Genomic DNA, 18217 nt, shown 5'->3' on the forward strand with positions numbered 1-18217 from the left:
CTTTCTGTTCTTTTTCATTATTCCATCTATTCCTATGTCATAATACACAGTCTTAATTATGCTAGTTTTATAAAACCCTTTAACATACGGTGGGCCTAGTCCATTCTAATTATGTTATTTTAAGCAATTTTCCTGGCTCTCCTAGGATTCACTCTTTCAAGGAGCTTTAGAATTATTTCATGATGTCTTCAGAGCTTCAATCACTCCCTCTTTTCATTTTATTTTTTTTCTGCGAACATTTTATAAGGAGTGCACTCACTGTTTGTAGATTCTTTGGAGAATTCACATCCCTCTCACGCTTGTTTTGCTCTCTCAGCTCTCTCTCTAGCTGGAGACCATGCATCCCAGGCTTGCTTAACACCCACTACCTGTTTTCCTCCCCTTCCTGCCCTGATCCATCCCTCTGGTCACAGAACGTATTTGCTTGGCCTGAAGTTACCATCTGACCTTTCAGCCTTGGACTAGCACCAGCCACTTATACTGAAATGAAGTATTAAGGGAATTAAAAAGTAAATATGCAGAAGGGGGGCAGTGAGGTCACTGTGCTATTTCCTCAGATCAAAGGTCCTGAAGACATCTTAAAAACACTTTATTAAGCCCTACAAACAAGACTTATAAGTAGGAACTAAGGATCTCACTCACACGACTCTTTCACTTATTTACTCCATTCATTCTGTCTACCTACTACGTAAATATGGAAAAAACCATTTTGTTCAGGCAGGGCCCTCCTGTGGCTCAAAGGTGCTTCCACGAGGCAGTCTGAGGGAGCCCACAGACTCTTAAATAAATGAAGGTCAAATATGTTGATATTCAAAATGTATTCAGTAAGGATGGGCTGTGTGCGCTGCAGTAACAACCCCAAATCTAACTTGAAGTCCAGCAGATCCAGGCGATTCCCAAGGGCAGTTTTCCATGAGTCCCTCAGGATTCCAGGATGCTTGACTGCACAACTTTATATCCACCAATCTTTCTGCAATCACCATTGCAGCAGAAGGGAGGGCATTTCAAAAATGTGCACTGACCCTTATCTGCTTCCACTCAGAAGTGACCCATGTCACAGGTTCATGCCTGCTTTCATAAGGCCTCTCATTGAAATATTGGGGAAAAACAGTAAAACCTATCATAAGATGTACAGGGGCCTAATAGTCAGTAATAAAGAGTGTCTTGATCTCTAAGTAGCTTGACAATTGCATGAGGAGATGTATCTCCTCTATTCTCCTGGTTAAAAGCTCTTCTAATCCATCCATTCATTTTACATCCAATCATTGAGCATCTCTATTGTCCACTGATGGAACAAAATTCTACAGCTTACTTATCTGTAATGTTAGGGAAGTGCAGGGCTCTAGGACCTATGAGGGCATGACTAGCCATTGGCATCTTTGTATCCAATGCCTTGATAAATATTTGACATATATATTAATATTTTGTTTTCTCTATTAGACCCCTAGTTTCTTTGCTCTAGTGTATAAAACACAGGTAACTTGAGAAGGTCAAATACTTTATTAAACTTGAATCAAGGAGGACATTGGGAAGGTAAGAGTGGTTGAAAATGCCCTGAGTTTAAGCAACTCAGTTGTCAGTGTTGTGTTTCAAAGGGATTCAGAACACAAATAGGATCCTAGAAAAGCAAATATCAGAAGACTCCTCACTGGCTGTTCATTATGGGATGTGGGCTGGTTTGGTAGCAGGAGGGTTAAGAACGTGGAGGAGACTTGAGAATATGCTATTAAACTCAGTAGGGGTTTTTCCATGAAACTGCTGTGAAAGTTCCCCGTTCCAGACATAGATGGATCCCAACCTGTTCCCATGATGTTTCCTGGTATTGTAAAGGTCATAACATCTCCTGATAGCATAAGAGTCACACAGTCCTGGATTCACTTGACACCTAGGCTTCTGAATGAGGGATCCTGGCTACTGTGGTCGAGGTGCAGTGGACACTGTTTTAGGATCTATGTTGACCTTTGCCCATATATGTTAGTGCAGGAGAGACCTCTGTGCTGGCAAATGGGAGTTAGGACCTGAATTTCTAAAATATTTGCATCAGTCCTCTACTTTAATCAAGCTATATCTACAGAGACCAAATGACCCTCCTTACTTGTTCTCTGTGCTGGAGAACAAACCAGACCCCTAGGACCCATGGTACTGGTAAATCTGAAGCTTTTGCTTGGGGTTTGGGGTCTCAACATTCTAGGCCTTCAACACCACAGGAGATTTTTTTTTCTCTTTGTATGGTTCTGGTACTCTTTCTTTCCTCTTGTCAAGCAGTAGGCTTGGCTTAAGAATTGGGGTGGGTAATGATCACTTTTAGGGGGTTTGCTCAGACCAGCATGACCTTGCATGGATTCCAGTGGCTATACTGCACTGTGTGGTACCACCCCTATTTAGTTGATTGGACCAGGGTGGGCATCTGAGAGGGGTAGACTCACTTCCATAGGACGTTCGCGTTAATATTAAGTGAGAGTACCTGATCTCTGTGCAGCAGTCTCTTTGTCACGTGATTCCCTATGCTTGTGTAGTCAAGAGACCAGGAAGCAGAGAAAGCTGGTGTGCAAAGGAGAAAAGGAGACAAAGATGCACAGAGAGCAGCAGAAGCCAGGGAGATGACATGACATTGCCTGGGCTCCCCTAGTCCTCTTTGAGCCCAGTCAGAACCCTCTGTTCTTAGAAAAAATGCTTCTCTTTGGTTTAAACTAGGTCCAGTTGTTTTCCCTTACTTGGGATAAAAAAATGCCTCTCTAAGCTCCCTTGATGAGTGTGTCCAAGAATAGCCTCTGTACCAGAGAGTGGTTTCCTCATTATTGTGTAACTGACTGGTATTTCGGAAGCTGCCAGGAATTGGGGCTTCCCCCCCCTTCAGTATCAGGAGAAAGATCTTAGCAGAAAACCTGGGCTTCGTGGTATCTGGAAGTGTGGTTTTGTTTTAGACTTGCTGTCTTAGGTGTAGCTGCAGGAGTGCTGGAAAGAGGGGTTGGATTTGGGGGCCCAATCCAGAAAGGGCAGTTCCTCTGGTCCTGTGAACAAAGGAGAGAGTGGCTGGTCTCCTATCTAGAGGAGGAGGAATTTGTTTGCCCCTGTTATGGGCCTGTGGTTCACCCAGATGCCACTCCCATTTCTTGAACACAGGTGTCATTTTGCAACAGGGTTTCAATAAAATCAACTAAATTTTACAGGGCTCTTCTGTCTATAGGCCAAAAGTATGAGCTTTGGGGTCAGAATGACCTGGTTCATGACCCAGCTTTAACACTGCCACCCCTGGGTCTCTGCACAAGTCTCCTCCCTTCTCTGTGCCTTGGTTTCCAAATCTGTAAAATGAGAAGGAGGACTTAATCTCTGAGGCAGAGTGGATAAAGAACATTCCTGGAATCACCAGGCAAGAGGAGAGTTGGGGGTAAATTTGAACTTGGCCAGACACACTCTGCTCAAAAGTTCCCTGAGATTTCCGATGGCTTTAGAAGTGTACAGCTGGTACTCCTTCCATCAGCCACGAGGCAGTCATATGGACAGGGCTGGAGAGAGGATCTGGGTAGTGCAGGGGTGAGAAAGAATCTACTGGCCATGCAGTATGGCTGGGGAGGCAGACATTCCCAGCCAGGTCACCCCGATGAGCTGTGCAGCTTTCTGGGATCAAGCCTTGAAACAAGAGGCAGCCACAGAGGACTCTTAGCCCTGAGGCTCCTGCCAGAATTTGCTTGAGCAGTCTGGGGTTCAGGGAGAGGTCCTGAACAAGGATATGCATGTGGGAGCCATTAGCCTCTAGAAGGAATTTGAAGCTGGGGGACAGGATGAGCTCACGTCTGGAGAGAATGTGAGGAGAGAAGAGAACTGGGAGTTGAGGCTTGAGCACTCCACCATCAAGTGGTCAAGGAGAGGAAGAGGGATGAGCAAAGGAGACTGATAAAGAGCTGCCAGGAGCATAGGAGTAAAAACAGACGAGAGGAGTGTCCTGGAAGCCCAGAGGAGGAAGAGTTTGAAAGAGGAGGGAGTGATCAGCTGGGTCAAATGCAGCTGACAGTTTGAGAAGGAGGATGGCTGAAAAGGAGCTATTGATTTTGCAATGTGGATGTCATTGGACACCTAAATTTATCCTCTGCAACTGGAAAAGCAGGCTAGCCCTTTCTTCCCCTGACAGGTATTCCAGTATGTGAAGAAGTCTCGTATTTCACTCTGAGTCAATCTGCAGTAGACCTACCTTTTGGCTGTGTTCTGTAGAAAAGCCCTGGTTGGCAGAGGTGGTCACCTTTTTATTAGGATATCGGCAGCACTCAGGTTTGGGCCCTGAATGGCTGGCCAGGCTCCTGGGCCAACCACTTCCCCACCCACCCCGGGTGGCTCAGAACTCGCAGACCACAAGGCGCTGCTCTCCACAAGACTTGTCATTCCACTTGCCATTGGTGAAGATCTCCACACAGTTCTCTGCCCCTCCATTGTTGTTGGGTTCTCCTGGGGCCCAGTTGGAATAGACCAGGGGCTCCCCTGTGGGATAGGTGAAATTGCCCTCCATCTTGGTGTCAGTCACACTCAAGAAAGCAGCCTTGTTCTGGGCTGTGACCAGCTGTTGCAAGGCGGCATTCTCAGCTGCAGAGCGTGGGGAGGCCAGCTGTCCACCAGCCTGCCTGCAAACCTGCTGTGCAGCCTCATGAAGAGTTTCAAAGCCTGCTGTCTTGAAGATCTTCTCCCCAACACCTCGGCCATTGGGAAAGAGCTCAACTATGGGAAGAGGAGAGTCAGGCTGGGATTGTGGCAGCATCTGACCAGAGCTCAGGGCCTCTGAGACCTCTGAGTTCCAACCTGAGCCTCCCATACCTCCCAGGGTATCAGGGCGAGAGAGTCAGTTCCAGAACAGCCCCAGCTGCATGATGCATCCTGTGAAGTAGTACTGTGGTCCCCCATTTACAGATGACAGCACTGGAGCTCAGAGGGGTTAAGAGGGCCAAAGTCATGCAACCATCAATGTGCAGTTAGAGATTAAACCTCATTCAGTCTGACACAAAATTCAGACAGGCTCTTTCTATTTCAGCCCATATTATATGCCAGGATTGATTTTTCAGTTACTGTGTAGAATTGAACAACTTTTCCCAGGGAAATGATTACCATGTAGTTGCCAGTTTCTGAGAGTATAAAACACAATGCAGCAAGCCCACTGTCACCCCTGCATGACAGCAGGGGATGTGGAGTTGTCACAGAGGGTCTATGCTGTGTGGTGGGGTAAGGGAAGAGGAGAGGATCAGGTGGGACATCTGAGAGCTGTGACGTGCTGATCTCTGCTCTAGCCCCATGTTGGCCTCTTAGTTTGCATGTAGGTGATGCCCCAGCCAGTCAGCCTGCCCTGAAGGTGCTGGGATAGGGGATGAGGGTGTATGAGAGGTGCATGTGTGAGTGGAGTGCAAAGGGTGGGGTTAGTGCTGAAGCGAGTCCTGGATGGGAATCAGAAGACCAGGCATTCACACCCACCCTGGCAGTAACTGTCTGGGTGGGCAATGGAAATTCACTTTTCTCCTCAGGGTTTTCAATTCCTCCTTTCTGAAGTGGGGGCTGACACTCTTACAACTTCTATTTACCATAGCACTGGAGGTACTAGCCACAGCAATCAGGCAAGAGAAAGATATGAAGGGAATCCAGATTGGAAAAGATGAAGTCAAACTGTCTCTATTTGCAGGTGACATCATAATATATATGAAAAACCAAAAGACTCTATCCAAAAACTCCTATAATTGGTACTAACTTCAGTAATGTTGCAGGATACAAAATTAAAGCCCCCAAATCAGTTGCATTTATATACTCAAATAATGAACTAACAGAAAGAGAAATAAAGAAAGTAAGCCCTTTTACGTTTGTCATCAAAAGAAAAAAAAAAAAAAAAACACCTGGGGATCAATTTAACCAAGGAGGTGTAAGATCGCTACAATGAGAACTACAAACCACTACTGAAAGAAATTAAAGAAGACACAAAAAGATGGAAAGATATTCCATGCTCTTGGATTGGAAGAATTAACATTGTGAAAATGTCTATACTACCCAAAGTGATCTACAAATTCAATGCAATCCCCATCAAAATACCAATGACATTCTTCACAGAAATAGAAAAAAACAATCTTAACTTTCATGTGGAACAACAAGACCCTGAATAACCAAAGCAATCCTGAGCAATAAATAAATAAATAAATAAATAAATAAATAAATAAATAAAGCCAGAGGCATAACACTACCTGACTTCAAAGTATACTTCAAAGCTATTGTAACCAAAACAGCATGGTATTGGCATAAAAATAGACACTCAGACAAGTGAAGCAGAATTGAGAACCCAGAAATCACCCCTCAGGCTTAGAGCCATCTGATATTGGACAAAGGCCAAAAAGTCTACATTTGGGAAAAGACTGCCTTTTCAACAAATGGTGCCGGGAAAATTGGATATCCATATGCAGAAGAATGAAACTAGATATGCATCTCTCACCATATACTAAAATCAACTCAAAATGGATTTAAGAGTTAAGTATAGGACCTGAAACTGTAAAATTACTAAGGGAAAATATAAGTGAGACACTTCAGGAACTAGATCTAGGCACAGACTCTATGAACATGAGACTGAAAGCACAAGCAGCAAAAGAAAAAATAAACAAATGAGACTATATCAAACTAAAAATCTTCTGCACAGCAAAGGAAACAATCAACAGAGTAAAATGACAACCTACAGAGTGGGAGAAAATTTTTGCTAACTATGCGTCTGACAAGGGACTAATATCCATAATATACAAGGAACTCAAACAATTACATAGTAAAAAAACCCAAATAACCCAATTAAAAAATGGCTAAAGGAGCTGAATAGATATTTTTCAAAGGAAAATATACAAATGGCCAACAGGTATATGAAAAAATCTCAACATCACTAGTCATCAGGGAAATGCAAATTAAAACTACACTGAGATACCACCTCACCCCAGTTAGACTGGCTATAATAAAAAAAGATGGTGAATAACAAATGCTGACGAGGGTGTGGAGAGAAGGGAATACTCCTGCATTGTTGGTGGGACTGTTAATTAGTACAACCACTATGGAAAACAGTATGGAGGTTTCTCAAAGAAGTACAGATAGATCTTCCATACAATCCAGCAATCCCACTTCTGGATATATGCCCAGAAGAATGGAAATCATGTCGAAGGGATACCTGCACTCCCATGTTTATCACAGTTCTGTTTACAATAGCCAAGACTTGTAACGAACCCAAAGGTCCATCGATGGATGACCGGATAAGGAAACTGTGGTATATATACACCGTGGAATACTATTCTGTCATTAAAAAGAATGAAATTCTCTGATTTGCAACAACATGGATGAGCCTGGAGAAACTTACGCTGAGTGACATAAGCAAAGCACAGAGAGATAAATACCACATGTGCTCACTCATAAGTGGGAGCTAAGAGATAAAGAAGGAAGGAAAGAAAGACCACAGTGGTGCATTGGACTTGCAGAGGGAGAGAACATACCTTGGGATACAAAGTGGAGTGGGGGGGAAAGGGGGATGGGGGAAGGGAGGTCAGGGATAATTGGGTGGGGAACATGGGGTACAAACACAATTTGTGGTAATGGGCATGCTGCCAGTACGGATCTGACCTTCACATCTTGGGCACAAGGGATGACAATCAGCTTTGTATCTCATGAATATTCATAACCAATCAAAATAACTAAATAAATAAAGTGGGGGCTGACTTCACAAAAGCACACCTGTGTGACATGTCAGGCATCTCTTTTTGTTTCAATGCATTTCCATCCCTGTGATTTTTGGGCCCATGCATAGAAATCTGCAAAGGACACAGGAACCTCAGGGCTCCAGAGAGGGCTGTGCCCCTAGGCTCAGTGGGCTGGTCAGAGTCCAGGCTGCATCCTAACCCGCTGTCCTCCTTTGAATGTCTTCAACAAAGTCTCAGAAAGAAGATTCTCCATGGCACCTAGAGTAGCCCTGAACAAGGTCAGTGCTAGAGCCATCACTGGGTTTATGTTCCATGCACCTACGTGGATCTGCATGTGGATACATGAATATGCCCATGCATCCATCCGAGGGTACATAGGATTATTTAAGGTTAATCTGGATGTGTGTGCATATTTGTGTGTGCTTATGTATGCATATGAGCTCATGTATGTAGATGGCTGTGGAGTGAGTGATGGTATTTAAGCATGTGGCAGGTGCACGTGCTCACGTTCTTCTTTATGTTCGCCTCAGAGTGCCTATGAGTGAGTGAGCACATACACAAATGTGTTTGTGGAAGGAGGGAGATATGCCAACTGCTCTCATATCCAAACTTGTATACTTAGGAGCCAACCCTCTGTCTTATCCAGTCAGGCCTTTTTATGCTTTACTTCTTCAGAAACCTCTTCTCTTTTGGCTCAATGAGATTTGCCTGAAGGATGTGGATTCAAAGCTGATGTCAGCAAGGGTATTGGAGGAGCAGGGGCAGTTGGGGATTGAGGTGGAGATTCCAAGAGGCACAGAGCACTCAGGCCTGTGCTCCTGGAGGCCCTTGACTGCTCCAGGGTCAGGGCAGAATCTCTTCTCTGAACACCTCGGAAGCTTCAGGCAGAGCCCAGCACTGACTGAACCCCAGAGGTAGCCTACCCTTCTTTGGCCAGAAGCAGAGCTAAGGTGAGATACTTGATGGCCACACAGCAAGGTCAGGCCCCTATCTACCTTGAATGCCCAGAGCAGCATCCCAGTGCTGGATCTCAATACAGCATCTGGATCCTGTGCTGCCTTGGGCTGTGCCACAGCATCTCTGGGCACTCCCACCACTGGCCCCACAAAGGTAAGAAATGAAGCCCATGTTGGGTGTTACCCTTGTCTATCACAGGGACCAGCACAGGGTAGGCAGAGGGTCTACTGAATTGTACTGAACTCAGGGCATCAATCTGTCTTGGGGAACAGGTGGCACTGGTGTTGGAGGGTATTCAGGAACCTGATAGTCTTGACCATGCTCCTGCCAGCCCGATGAATAGTTGATATGGGCCACATCCTTCTACTTGTCCCTTGGATCTAGTTCCAGTTCCTGGAGCATACGGCTGCCTTGCACTAACCCAGCCCTGGCCTCAGCCCCACTCCTTGCCCCAGTCCCAGGTCCAGCCCTAGACATGGTCCTAGCTCGTTCCCACCCTAGACATAGAACCAAGCTCAGCTTCAGGCCTGGCCGAAGGTCTAGCCCCAGCCCAACCCCAAATCAAGGCCCAGACCCAGTCTGGGGCACAGAATCAATGCCAGGCCCAGGTTCAGACCTAGGAACTCACCTTTCTTATACTGAGAGAAGGCAGCCTGGAGGTGCTGTACCTGTCTCTGTAAGGCCTCTACTTGCTGCCTCAGAGCAGCAATGTCTGCAGGGGAGAGAAATGGCTTAATGAAGGCTTGTCCAGCACAACCTAGAAAGAACTCAGAGTCTGTGCCTCAAGGGCATGGTGTCCATTGCAGGCACAGTTTGGGGTGGAGGTGAAGAGCTGAACTGACCCCCAGCAAGCCCACATCTGTCGGCACTGCTGACCCCTGCTGTGCAGGGACTCCTTCCTTCCTCCCTCCTTTCCTTCCTTCATTCCTCCCTCCCTCCCTCCCTTCCTCTCTCCACCCCCCTCTTTCATTCTTTCCTCTCTTCCTTCCTTCCTTCCGGTATGGGAACCTGAACCCTTGACCTTGGCATTACAACACTGCACCCTAACCAACTGAGCCAACTGGCCAGCCCCTTGTGCAGGGATTTCTTGTTGTGCTATGGACAAACCTGTCCCTGAGCAAGTCCCTTTATCTCACTGATACCAAGCCAGATGACATTTTGACTCCAAATTCTGGGAATACAATGGCATCTCCTTGGGAGGGGGCAGGAATACACACTCCTCATGTATTTCCCATCCACTGGGTTCTTTGTTGCTCAAAACTATCCTGCAAATTGGGAAGGCCCCTGTAGTTTTCCCAGCGGTCAGATGGAGAAACTGCCCAGGTTTGCCTTCCTGCAAGTACTAGATGTTTGGACTGGAACCTAATTCTCCTGCCTTCCAGCTTGTTGCTTTTCCTGAGTTCTAGCCACCACCTGTATAATTAATAGGGCAGACACCTCAGAGGAGGGGCTGTCCTGAGCTGAGAGGGCCTTCTCTCCCCACACCCATGCCCTAGTGGGGGTTCCCAGAGCCAGGAGCTGTTACCTTACCTGCAAGTCCACTTTCTCCCTTGGAGCCTTTGTCACCGGGAACGCCTCTGTCCCCCTTGAGTCCTGAGGGTCCCCTGGCACCCGGAGTTCCCTGTGGACCCACAGCTCCAGAAGGCCCTAGCATCAAAGAAGAGCTGGGTGAGCTGTGTATCCATTTTCCAGCATCTTCATCTTCTCTGCACATAGACTGTCCTTATTGCCTGCAGTAAACCCTCCCTACATACAGACTGTTACCAGAACCCTGCCATGCCCCTTCTCTGTACATTGTCCCCGTCACCCCAAAAATTTCCCCTGTGTACAACTGTCCCCATCAACCAACAACTAACCTTCTCTGTATACAGACTATCCCCATTGCTTAGCACCACACTTTCCCTAGATACACATAGCTCCCAGAGCTCCAAAATGCACGATCCTTGGACATAGACTCCCTCATCACCCAGTGAAGCCAGCTCTGACTTCATGGGTGGTGATGGAGGGGATAGGCATTGACAGCTCCAACTGGGCACAAGAGGACTAGATCTAGCCCTGTTTCAGCTCTTTCCACCACTCACCTGCTGCCCCAGCATTTCCAGGGTCTCCACGCTCACCAGGGGCACCTTTCTCTCCTTTAAGGCCTGTGGGGCCTCTTGTCCCTGCAGTACCCTGCATGCCTGGGGCGCCTACTTCTCCTAAGGAAGGAACAAATAGGGACCAATGCTGCTGAGAGTGTGTTGAGAATGTATTATTTCCTCAGTAGAAGAACCTTTTGCCCATAGCTCCAGGGTCAGAGAGAGAACTGGGGAGACTGCTCCTTGCTACCTGGAGGTTCCCCTATGGAGGGTAAAAGAAAAACACTGTTGATGAGAGACTGTAGGGGAGGAGGTGCATGATGGTCTGTGCTCTTCTGGCACTCTGAGCATTCAGGTTGCACCATCGACCACCATTGACGTCCCTCCCTCTTCTCTCCCAGACCAGCCACATATCATCCACCTACCTTTGGGCCCCGTCTCTCCTTTTGGACCTGGTTTGCCTTGAGGTCCTATGTTCCCTTGATTCCCTGAGGGACCCTCTCTTCCAGCTGGACCAGGTATACCTGGAAGTCCTGGAGGTCCTGAGGAAAGGGACCAGCCCAGTCAGTGACACTGAATCCTCTTGGTTGTGGGAGTCCAGGATATGAAAGTAGTGATAGAGGTTGAAGAGGTGTCACCATCCTACTGCCCAAGAGTAGGCCCAGTATGGCCTGAAATAACCTAGTGCTATCTAGAGCGACCTTCTTCCTTCTTCCTGAGATGGACTCTGTGCATGCCTACTACTATCCTAGTGGCAGCACCACCACCTGGAGACATCTGAATTCCATGCCCCAGTTGCTTACCACGTGGTCCAGAGTCTCCCTTAGGTCCGGGTTCTCCAGCAGAGCCATTGTCACCTTTGGGTCCAACTGGGCCAGCTGGTCCAGGCATCCCTGATTGCCCCACAGCTCCTGGCATACCTGTAGCAGCAGAAGAAATGGACATAAACCTGGCCCTAGGCCCAGCAGGGGCCAGCTGCAAGCAGGGTCAGCCCCTGGCATTTTTTTAAGGGTTCTGCAGAGCGTGGACATTCCACCGTCACATACCCTGGTCCAGAGTTGATCCAGGACGTGGGCATCAGCATCCCCCTTTTACAGGTGAGGAAACAGCCTTCCAGAGTTGGAGCTGGATTCAAACCAAGACCTGTCTGACTTTCTATGCAGTTCTCCTTCCCCTACCCCAAGGCCATAGTACTGACAGCAGGCAATCTGTCAGCATTTACTCATGATTATGGACTTCTTGCTTCCCTTTTATATATATATCAGGGGAACCAATGTTTATATCAGAAATGGTGCAGACAGGTGGTGCTAACTTGCTCACTCAGTTATTTGTCCATTTGCTTATTATTTTTTTTTCCTTTTTTTTTTTTTTTGTGACCGGCAACGGATCGCAACCCTCAGTGTCGCGCCCGTACCAGACTGGGACCGGCAATGGGATCGCAACCCTCGGTGTTGCACCCGCACCTCGCTCAGCCAGTGAGCGGCCGGTCTGTATGTGGGATCCGAACCCTCGGCGGGAGCGCCGTCGCGCCCCCAAGCGGCACACTGTAGCAGTGCACCACCAGGCCGGCTCCCATTTGCTTATTTATTTGTTCACTGAGAGCCCATCTACACAACATCCACTTTATGATTATCACTAAGCCAGATGCAAATATTAGCATCAGGTCATGGTCTTCAAGGGTTATATAATACACTGTGAGACAAGGGTAACAGGTGAGGAAGAAAATGCCTGAGATGTCCCCCATCTTATCACAGTACCCCACACCTGCACACACACACACATACCTGGAGCTCTCTTCCTGAAGGAGGAAGTGGGACTTGAAAGGCAGAGAGAATTTAGAAAGACTTGCAGAGAGGAGGTGACATTTCAGACTTGGAAACCATGCTTTCATGGCAGAAGAGGCCAGGCCTTCCCAGGCAAGAGTGTGCTTGTGGTGGGGGTGACCAAATGTGCTGGGTAGGTAGAAGATTCTGTACTGGACACTGTATTCTGCTGCTGGCTACAGTCCTTACTAGGGATGAAATGGAAGCATAGGTCACAGGGCCAGCCCCACATCCCACACCCAATAGTGCACTGTGATAGGAGCAGGATGATCCCTAGCTGAGCCCCTCTTGGGCTCCACTCTGGCCATGCTGGCAGCAGACAGATGGGCCAGGGAAAATAAGTCATTCTCTAGAAGGAAGCTTTAGACCCATCCACTCTTGGCAGACAAACCATGGAGGGCATGAGAGCGGAGGAGGGGACACCTTCCGCAAGAACAGCACCTGTGACTCCCAAAGAACTCATTTTGCTTTCTAGAATTCCCCACGACCTAGCCCTGTACCTTAGTGCTGCCTGAAGTAAAGCTTTGTAGCGTAGCATTTTGGCTTGTCTTGACTGTACTAAAAATTCCTTCCCTCCTTCCACCTTACATTCACTTATTCCACAAGTATTTATTGAACTTGTACTACATCCAAGGAACTGTTGTAAGTGCTGGGGATATACTAGTGAACAAAACAGAAAAAAAAAATTCTTCCTCATGGAACTTCATCTCTACCATATAGAAAGAGATGATAAAAAATTGAAATGTATGGGGCCGGCCCCGTGGCTCACTCGGGAGTGTGCGGCACTGGTAGCACCGAGGCTGCGGGTTCCGATCCTATATAGGGATGGCCGGTGCGCTCACTGGCTGAGCGTGGTGCAGACCACGCCACGCCAAGGGTTGCAATCCCCTTACCGTTAAAAAAAAATTAAAATGTATACTATACGGTATATTAGATAATAATACGTGCCACTGAGAAAAAAATCAAAACATAGGAAGGATTGTGGGTGGTGATGTCTGCTTTAAGAAGGGTGGTCAGGGAGTGCATCACTGAGAAGGTGGCCAGTGAGTGAAGCCCTGGAGAATGTCAAGAGTAAGCCATAGGGGCGTCTGTGAGAAGAACAAATTCCAGGCCCCCAGAAGTGAGGGGCTGTGTGTGTGGCTAAGGACCAGCAAGAAGACAGTGTGGATAGAGTAGAGTGTGGGAGGAGTAGAAGGCATCGAGACCAGAGGATCGAGCAGGGATGGAGACTGGTCACGTTGGGCCTGTGGATTGCTCCGAGGTGTATGATTTTACTCCGAGGGAGATGAGCATCCGTGGAGGGACTCCCTGACAAATCCCTCTGGGCAGAAATGCTGGAGGTGCTGAGGAAGAAGAGAATTGTCCCCCCAAAGGCAAAGTCTGCATCTTATTTGCCCTTCATGCTATGCCTGGGGCGTCACCAGGATGACCTCAGCTTCACCCTCCACCTCTGCTCAAGGGTCTCTCCCCTCAGGCCCAAACTGTCCTTTTCAGCAGGTTCTGGGGACCATGTGCTTTCAGAGCAGGGCACAGGAGGTGGTTGTCACAGTGCAGACTTTGGCCCTATGCAGACCTACTTGTGTCAGATTCCAAGGATGCTCTAGGTTCCCCCAAATATTCTCAGACCTGGAATGGTCAAGCGACTGGAGTGACTGGAATCCAGGAGGCAGAGTGGGGCCTCATCCGCCAGCCCAACTGTGCACTGCTCTCTGCCCAAGAACCAACCTGAAGCCAGGTTTAGAATGTGCATGGGGCAAAGCTCCTGTGCAGGGAGGGGAGGTATTGACCACATTCCGTACAGCAAGCTCAGAGGGCCACAGTGGGAAAGCCCCCCACAGCATTCAATCCAGGGCTCCTCTGGGAACCAGAGAGCTGGGAATCTCTCATAGAGAGCTGGTATGGTGATCCCACCACTGCCCTGAATTCACCCCTGGGTAGTCCTCCCCAAGCCCCAGCCCATTCACGTTGGGAGCCACTTTATGTCTGTAAGAGACAGATACTCACTTACCCTTCACCCTACAAAGCCTAGAGATCTTACTTATTCTTTATGGTTAAAATGTCACTAGTTTTTTTTTTTTTCCCCCTTTCTTTCTTTCCTCAACAAAAAGCAAACTCCAGAAAGATAAAGACTGTATTTGATTCCTTTGAAGCCCTGGACCAGTGCCATGGTGGCCCCTTGGTTTGTGTTACCGGTTCATTGAATTCTCCCTTCTTGCCAATAAGACCCAGATCCTCCCTGGGGGGTTGGGGGGGAAGTATTTCCAGGGGCAATTCCCTTATTCATCAGCATCTCTGGCAACTTCAGGAGAATTCACCTAATTGTTACAGCAGGAAGATGCAACTTTATCCTGAACACTTAATAAAAAAATAAAGACTTTGGCTCAGTTATATGTCACTGGTGGTAGATATTATTCCTATTTACAGATAGCAAAGTGAGGCTCAGTGACAACTGGCTTGACCCAGGCAGTCCCTGCTGTGGAGATGGAGCTAGCGGTCAGGACCAGATCTGTACGATGCAAAGGCTGTGTCCTTTCCACCTTCCAGAATGGGTGTTATTTAGCCTCCCTGCGTCATACTTTTATTACCTGTCAGATGAGATTAATATGTCCCTTGTGAGACTTTCGAAGGATTAGGTGAACTGTTCCAGTGAATGCCCAAGCACAGGCCTAGACAAAGAAATGTGAGTGCCCTTTCTCCCTGGTAATATATTAGGACAAATCCTTTTCATCAGGTCTGAGTAGGGGGCCAGGGACTGGTCATGTTTCCACCCTTTGTTCAATGAAGTTTAATTAAATATTAAAAATCATTTAACACCATGGATAGGCACTGTTTAATCATGAAGAACAACTGCTAACTGCTGGAACAGGGTTCCAGAGGGACCCAAATATTAGTAATTTGCCCACTATTTGTTTTTCTTGGGGTGAGACAAATCCAGAGATCCTAGGGGAGGAGGCAGGGCAGTTGGATGACAGAGGCAGGAAAATGAGGGCTGAGGACAGCTGTTTATTTGCCATCTGGTAGAACAGTGTTTTAGGTGTACTGAATGCCAGGGGGGAAGCCCATGCCCTTGGGAGAAACAAGTCCATCTCCAAGCCTTCCATAACAGAGTATCCAGACTTTCTGGGTGGGTCACAATTCCAGTGCGCACCCCTTCCCACTGGTACAGGCCCATGGTCCCAGCTCTACCTTGATCTCCCTTCTCGCCCCGGGGGCCCTCTCTCCCATCCCGTCCATCGCGACCAGGCAGGCCATTTTCCGTGGGGCTACACATGACCAGGGTGCAGGCATTGGTAACTGCTCTCTGGGAATAGGTCTTCATTTCTGCGCCCAGATACCTCAGGGGCTGTGTGAGCAGGAGCAGCACAGAGAGGAGGAGGAGCAGCATGGCCTAGAGAGATGAACGGAAAGAGAAAGGACAAGCTCTTGGTTCTAGGACATGGGTTGGGGGCTGGCCCAGCTCCTGGAGGTCGGGAGAACCTCCTCCCCACCTTTTCTCACCTGCTGTGAGGCCTAGACTCCAAAAGCACTGTAGGGACAAGGTGGACACATGGTCTTGGAAGGCAGGAGTTACCCAGCTGGAACTATGACATGGGTTGACATCGGCTTCTACCTATTTTCAGGTGCCCCCTACTGTCCCTTCATGTGCCTTCTTTTGGGCGCTGCCATTGGCACAGTGGCTAAGATGTAGAATTCCTCACTGAGACCATCTATCACATCAGGAAGGATCCAAGGTCTTTGGGGCAGGACCCTTTCTGTACCACTGAGGCAGTTGGCTTAGATTAGACAAGGCAAATCTGTTTTCTCCACTTGCTGCCTTGAATGGACTACCACTGGCAGTGCACAGTGCTGGTCCGAAAATAAGCCAGAGTCCTGAATGCTCAGTGACGTCTGTCCTGAGCACAGGCTGAGAGTGTGGCTGCATGTTTTCTGGGAAGTTTGCCATTCCTGGACCAGATGCTGTTTCCATGAGGAAAGTCCCAGAGGAAACCTAGGAGAAAGTTTTCACAGAAACCAAACCAGCACCTGGAGAGACCCTGAGAAACCTAGAATTCTGCCCAGACCACCCGAGAGTGCTTGGAAGAGGGGCCTCGTGGGGGAAGGGTGGACTTAAGTGGGCTCAGTCAGGTGGAAGGTTAGTTTTTGGAGGGAACAAGAACAACTATCCAAATAGGGCATTCAATTACCATCTAAGAGGAACTTAGGAGCTGAGGTCAGATTGGGTGCAGGATCTCGGCCACTCCCTACGTTGGGCATTGTTCCTCTCAAAGAGAAGAACTGTAAAGTTACAAGAGTGGAAAGAGCCAGCGGGGAGTCCCAGAGGCTGGGAATAAAGCTGGAGGAACCTGTGCAAAGAAGTAGGTCATCAAGCCGACTTGGGGTGATGGCACAGGAGAGGTTTCTCTGCCAAAGAGGTGCCCCCATCTCCATGTGCTGGTGATTCTGGGCTGTGGGTGATGCCCATTTTGCATCAGACTCTTTCAATTTTGAATTCACCACTTCCTCAAGTATCCTGTGAGTCTCTATAAACACCCAGGTGAGCTGACAGGCTAGCAGCAGCTACTTCACTCCACTTGTTTGGACAGAGGATCAGTCATGAGCACTATGGGCCAGACCAAGGTCACTGTTCCCGGCCTGCAGCTGCCTCAATTATGGGGCCCTGTACCCAACTGTGGGGGGAAATAAAAGGCAGTAGGCATTTTGCCTACCAGTTCAGATGGCACAGAAGGCACCACCACCCATTATAGCATGAAGGAATCTTGCAGTGAGTAGACTCATGGGATTCAGACCTGGGATGCAGCTGAGGCATCTTAGCCGAGGCAGCAGATGAAGTGGACAGAGCCACAGCCCCCTCTACCCATGCATGTTCAGTTTATGCTAAGCTTTCAGAGTAAGATTTTATTGAAAAAAGTGACTCTTCTAAACTTTGGTTGGAAAACCAAAGAGCTAATTCAGTAAGCATATTTAAAAAGTAAAGACTTGAGGCTATGAGAAAAGCAGGTTTGTTCATGTTCCACAGGCAAGTGGCACCAGGATGGGTTTAGAATCCATGCTTGGGAATGACTGGTCTGTTTGCTTCCACTGTCCCTCCTTCTGAAGAAATCAGACAGGGAAGGAACCAAGAGAGAAGCTGGAATTGCATTTTCCACCTAGGCTTCTACACAATAGCATCTGAGGTCCAAGTGGGTCTTATATCCCACTTATCCACCCTACCCAGCTCAGAAAGCAAATACTCACCGAGCCAAGGCAGCTGAATGCGGGGCAGAAGAGCACCTTATTACCCTACTGTGCCCCCAACCTCCCACATCCACCTGTCCTAGACCTGAACAGACCATCCCTTTTTCAACACCAGTAGGACAAACCTCCCAGAAGGGCAGGGGATATTTACAGGATGTGGGGAAAATAAAATGAGAGGTAAGGACAAAGACACTCACAGATTGCTTCTTCTAGGGCCCCAGGAGCTCTGGAAAAACTAGCTTTTGCTTGGTAGGTTCTTTTTATTTATGCCTGCCCTGTAACCTGAGCCACCCAGCCCTAGTCTGAGAACTCCCTTTGAGAAGTGGGGAAATTTTCTTCCTTGTTGACTCACTCTTAAATCAACCTGTGTTCTGGAAACCTGCCACTGACACACATAACACTACACATATCTATTACCTTACAGTTAACAGAACCCTCA

The 18217-nt window shown here is 47.9% G+C and overlaps 1 protein-coding gene across 1 annotated transcript; it reads right to left on the reverse strand.

The window, feature by feature from the left end:
- Positions 1 to 4222: 4222 nt before the first annotated feature.
- SFTPD (surfactant protein D) lies at positions 4223 to 18004 on the reverse strand. The gene is made up of 8 exons (XM_008590231.1): positions 17976 to 18004; positions 15730 to 15931; positions 11524 to 11640; positions 11146 to 11262; positions 10724 to 10840; positions 10173 to 10289; positions 9271 to 9354; positions 4223 to 4707 (listed from the first exon to the last, which is right to left on the reverse strand). Exons 2-8 carry the CDS (start codon positions 15926 to 15928, stop codon positions 4331 to 4333), a joined length of 1128 nt encoding a protein of 375 aa, XP_008588453.1. The 5' UTR covers positions 15929 to 15931; positions 17976 to 18004; the 3' UTR covers positions 4223 to 4330.
- Positions 18005 to 18217: the final 213 nt, after the last annotated feature.

Source organism: Galeopterus variegatus, unplaced genomic scaffold (assembly GCF_000696425.1).
Source record: "Galeopterus variegatus unplaced genomic scaffold, G_variegatus-3.0.2 Scaffold5933, whole genome shotgun sequence".
NCBI lineage: Eukaryota > Metazoa > Chordata > Mammalia > Dermoptera > Cynocephalidae > Galeopterus > Galeopterus variegatus.

Excerpts from the sequence above, each read along its gene's own strand:
- SFTPD (XM_008590231.1), bottom strand. The coding sequence starts at position 15,928 with ATGCTGCTCCTCCTCCTCTCTGTGCTGCTCCTGCTCACACAGCCCCTG. Across the intron at positions 10,290-10,723 it reads TGGAAATGCTGGGGCAGCAG|GGCCTTCTGGAGCTGTGGGT; the intron begins GTGAGTGGTGGA and ends CTTTGATGCTAG. Across the intron at positions 9,355-10,172 it reads GGGAGAAAGTGGACTTGCAG|ACATTGCTGCTCTGAGGCAG; the intron begins GTAAGGTAACAG and ends TCTCCCCTGCAG.